The sequence below is a fragment of the Engraulis encrasicolus genome, chromosome 19 (assembly GCF_034702125.1).
Source record: "Engraulis encrasicolus isolate BLACKSEA-1 chromosome 19, IST_EnEncr_1.0, whole genome shotgun sequence".
Taxonomy (NCBI): Eukaryota; Metazoa; Chordata; class Actinopteri; order Clupeiformes; family Engraulidae; genus Engraulis; species Engraulis encrasicolus.
The window spans coordinates 8,432,519-8,437,518 of record NC_085875.1 but is presented as its reverse complement, the minus strand read 5'-3'; the positions used below and the strand labels follow the sequence as shown (position 1 = coordinate 8,437,518).

At 44.9% G+C, this 5,000-nt stretch overlaps 1 protein-coding gene across 3 annotated transcripts in view; it reads right to left on the bottom strand.

Moving 5' to 3' along the window:
• daam1a (dishevelled associated activator of morphogenesis 1a) overlaps positions 1-5,000 on the bottom strand; it is a 148,561-nt gene that overhangs the window by 9,422 nt on the left and 134,139 nt on the right. For all 3 annotated transcript variants that reach the window (XM_063183601.1, XM_063183600.1, XM_063183602.1), the window contains 2 exons: positions 4,054-4,160; positions 652-740 (listed from right to left, as the gene is read on the bottom strand). In XM_063183601.1, coding sequence (XP_063039671.1) covers positions 652-740; positions 4,054-4,160 — 196 coding nt within the window. The remainder of the gene's footprint in view (positions 1-651; positions 741-4,053; positions 4,161-5,000) is intronic.

The window sequence follows — 5,000 nt, the reverse complement described above, 5'->3', positions numbered from 1 at the left end:
CGGGAGTCGAACCCGGGTCAGCCGCATAGTGAACGAATGTCCTACCATTTGCGCCACAGTAGGGCCTACTTTTACTTTTTTTACCTCAGAAAAAAACACAAAACACAACAATGTCGGAGAGAAATATTTCCAGGTTGGGTCAGATGGATTCTCCAGTGTGTTATGCGCTTGTTCCACAGAAAACATAGATAAACATCTGAAAATATGGATATGCACAGATTTTTCCCCTGCAATAAAAAAGTACAACATTGCTTATAAAACACCACAGGAGGAGGCCTAGTGTAATGTCTTCCCACATGGAGACCCCCTTGTGTGTGTGTGTCTGTGTGTCTGTGTGTGTGTGTGTGTGTGTGTGTGTGTGTGTGTGTGTGTGTGTGTGTGTGTGTGTGTGTGTGTGTGTGTGTGTGTGTGTGTGTGTGTGTGTGTGTGTGTGCGTGCGTGCGTGTACACTACAGAAGGCGTTCTACTCAGCGTGACTCAAACACATATCCGTGTGGTCCGCATAGATTATTAAAATGAGCAGTAAACAGCGGGGCTCTCCATAGCAACCAGCGCCTCGGTCAATATTGGGGCTTGTTGATGCTGTTGGTGTTATTTTAAACACATGGTTTGTGGTTGGTTGGTGATGGTAGATAGGTGGCTATACTGTACCTTCGATTTTTGGTTTCACCTCGGCGATCCTCTCTGCAAACTTCTTCTTGAAGTAGAGGGACTGCAGCCTCTGCTGGTAGTGATCGATTCTGCCCCCACACAAACAAATGACCACGCACACACACATAAACACACACCAGAGAGAGAGAGAGAGAGAGAGAGAGAGAGAAAGCAAGAGAAAGAGAAAGACACACACACACACACACACACACACACACACACACACACACACACACACACACACAAACGAACACACACGTCAGGAGAATTCCATCACTAATGGCTAACAGACATATGGTTCTGCATAATAGGGTGGTAAGTCGGGACTATATTTGGGCCGAGATAATGACACTGCGTAGTAGCGTAGTAGATGATGGTGGTGGTCGTTATCACATACACCACACACCCCCCCACTATACAGTACAGTCAATAGCGTAATCACCAAAACTCTCCCCTTCGGCCATCAGTCACGTCAACCAGAAGAGCCCCAGTTTTAGTTTCCATAGCTTCATTGTTTCTGTCGTGACAACAACATCGCGATCGCACGAGAGACGTCGTCTATTCCTGGAAGGAAGTCTCCCGTACTCCATATAAAACACAGCAGTGGCAGTTCCAACGCAGCACCTGCAGCCTGTGTGTGCAGCCTGTTTTTTTATTATGACTTATACATATGACTTATACTTCTTTGGCTACTATTGCTATGAAAGTAAGAGCTCGCCAAATGGACAGCTATAAGTTTTAAAGTTAAGTGGCCAAGCTGAAGCGGAACGAACTTTGGTTCTTAATCTTTTTTTCATAACGCATCCCCTTCCCTGTGCCGAAGACAAGCCTCACACCCCCAAACCAAACTTCTACTCGTGTATACACACTAACATATTAATTAGAAGATTAATTACAATGATTCTTGCTTGAGCCATTAATCAATACCTTAATGACTTTAAATGGGGACCAAAATAAGTTTTAATTTGCTCTTAATTTGGCCTAATTATGTTTGTAAGTAGAATTTTGATCACAACCTCAACGCAAACAAAATTCCACGCACACCCTGAAATTTCTGCCGCACCCCCAGGGGGTGCCCACACCCCAGGTTAAGAACCACTGAGGTAGTACATAGCAGACAGCAGATTATGGTTGATGATGCTTTGGTTTCGTGAACCACACCGATGTGAATGTTCACAATGAACAAGCTAGCGAGGTGACCATGGCGACGGTTTTGACTACGGACAGACAGGATGTGACTGATTTATGAGTATTCACTGCGGAATGACTACGCCGCCGCCATCCCGGAACGTTTACCCAAGCGCCGTCAGTCAGGCAACCCTGTGAAGCCTTGAGTCACGGAAATCCTTCCTGTCCCTTAAAACACAATAACAAGCGCCTCTATATACCCCCTTGTCCTGGATGCATTGACTCACGGCACATCAAACCCACACCCACACACACACACACACACACACACACACACACACACACACACACACACACACACACACACACACACACACACACACACACGTCCACCTCTACTCAGGCCCAGCCAACACGTCACCCCATCGCATCCTACTCCTCACCAGTGTTGCCAGATTGGGCTACTTGGGATGAGCGTCTGCGGGTAAAAAAGGAAAAATTGGCCATTTGGCGTTTTTTTCAGCCGTTTTGGGCCCATAGAAGTCTATGTAATTTTCTGAATTTGGGCGGAATTCAGCACATTTTGGCGGTTTTTGAGAAGCTTTTGGGCGGGATCTGGTCAGACACATCTGGCAACATTGATCCTCACCCCAGCCTCACCTCACCCCACCTCACCCAAACCCCCCACCCCCAGGAGAACAGAAAGCGACTGGCGCGTAGATTTGTTTAAGTAGTCTAGACACCACAGACTCCTCTCGTCTCGAGCGCGTCACGCACGCCACAGCAGCATAGTTTTGCATAATGGCTTCCAGTATGCCACAGCCACCCATGGGGAGATCGAGATTGAGATGGTGGTGGTGGTGAGGGGAGGGGGGGTGCCTGGGTTGGGGTGGTTATGAGGTTATCAGTGGGGCATTCGTGATGAGCTGTACTGATATACAGCCCAATAAACCGTGCTGCCGTTGCATGACTGAGGGGGGGAAGTCAGAATGGGGGGATGTCAGGACGGGCTTGAAGTTAACTAGCGCTCAGCTGGGGCCAAGTATAGTAAGCCTTGCCTTGCCTTGCCTTGCCTCCTGCACTCTTGAGTGGAGAAATGCCAGAGGAGGAAGAAGGAGCATACCCAAACCCAAGAGGTAGACGAGACATAAGGATTCAATCTTTTCTGTTTGTGTGTGTGTGTGTGTGTGTGTGTGTGTGTGTGTGTGTGTGTGTGTGTGTGTGTGTGTGTGTGTGTGTGTGTGTGTGTGTGTGTGTGTGCGTGTGTGTGCGTGTGTGTGCGTGTGCGTGTACATGTGCGCGTGCATGTGTGCGTACACTTCATTAAGAGGTTAGGAAAGTTTATCACCACATCAGCTACAACTACTTTACAAAATGCCAAAGGTTACCATATACAGTAGAATCATTGGGCGCCATGGTACCAAGTTATACCTGCTCATCTAAGGTGCTGGCTACTGAGGTAGTTTTGTAATCCAATAGTTAAAAAGAGAAAAACACGCACATCCATCTCAAAAAGATTGAGTGCAGGACCAGCAAAACCATAAAAAACTGAAAGAAAAGTCTGCGACACCAAGCTCCCGTTGCTCTTTTTTTAATGTGATGTTTCACTTTTCGGGCAGCATGCCCTTCATCAGACCTGGTCACATTAAAAAAGAGCAATGGGAGCTTGGCGTCGCGGACTTTTCTTTCAGTTTTCCATAGTTTTGTAATCCCTAAACAAAAGAAAGTGACGCACACTCTGCTCCATAGCGCGTTTAATCAAATGACATCTCAGCCATCTGGTGGTAATGTAACATAGCAGCTCATCTAGTAGACACCGCGGTCGGCATTATGGGTCAATGATGTTTTAGTAGTAGCACACGTTAGGGTGGTTCAACGACAGCTAATATAACTATTGTAGCGATTAATTTTTGTTGTTGTTTTTAGTTGATTATCTAAGATGCATATTCATTGCAATATAATAATTACAATGACAATGACTAATTAATTTATGGCCATTTTGATGTCATAGCACCTGACATCTGAACCCAAAAAAGCGTCATACATACATAGGAGCAATAGAGACATAGAGACACACATACATGGGAACAATAATAATAATAATAATAATAATAATAATGCATTTTATTTAAAAGCGCCTTTCAAAAAACTCAAGGACACTGTACAGAGAGAGGTAAAATAAAACAAGACACATAAACAGATTGTAAACAAATATAAATATATAGAAAGTAAAAAATAAAATTAAATAAAAAATTAAATAAAATAGAGACATACCTGCTCATCTCGTAGAGGAAGCGGTCGGCCTTGGCCATGCGGTCCAGCTCATGCTTATGCTCCTCCAGGAGATCCACATCAGCCTTCTCTGGGACAAACTTCAGCAGCTGGAGACACACACACACACGCACACGCACACGCACACGCACACACGCACACACAAACACACACACACACACACACACACACACACACACACACACGCACACGCACACGCACACGCACACACGCACACACGCGCGCACACACACATGCACGCACACACAAATATTCACACACAGTCACAGAGAGGGAGAGAAAGAGAGGAAAAATTGTCAACTAAGTGTGCAATGCAGAGAGACTCGGCGCCAAGACCAACAAATACCTCCGCCATTCCGATACTTCAGCGTTGCAATGTTTTCCTTGCTTCACCTCGTGTAGAGCAGACTATACTGTAAACTACATGCTATGAAAGATGCTTATGGCCAAAGATTTATCGGCTGCGTTCTCACAAGGTATTATAAACAAAGCCTGTCCCTTCTTGATGAGAAGCACTTCTTGTTTTGTTAGAGAGCTTTTTAGATTGCAGCATCCTGACTGTACTTGTGGCTTGACTTTTTTTGTGCAAAATCCCCGGTGCTGAAAAGTGACTTTTTAAAGTTTGGCTACTACTTTGGATTTTCCTTTTTTGATGTTCTTTTATGCCTTTTATTTATTCATTGGCGGGAGATGGCGCTTCCCACGACGTCATCTCCAGCCAATGAATAAATAATAAACAGAATACCGTAAAAGAACATATCAAAGAAGGAAAATCCTAAGGAATGTGCAAACTTTTTTAAGCATCCTCACTGCACACAACACAAATAAAGTGAAGATGCAGGTTGACAATAAATAAATAGATAAATAAATAAAAAGACACCGCCACAGTGAGACACCAGCACAGTGAGATGTTGGCGAAATGAAGAAAA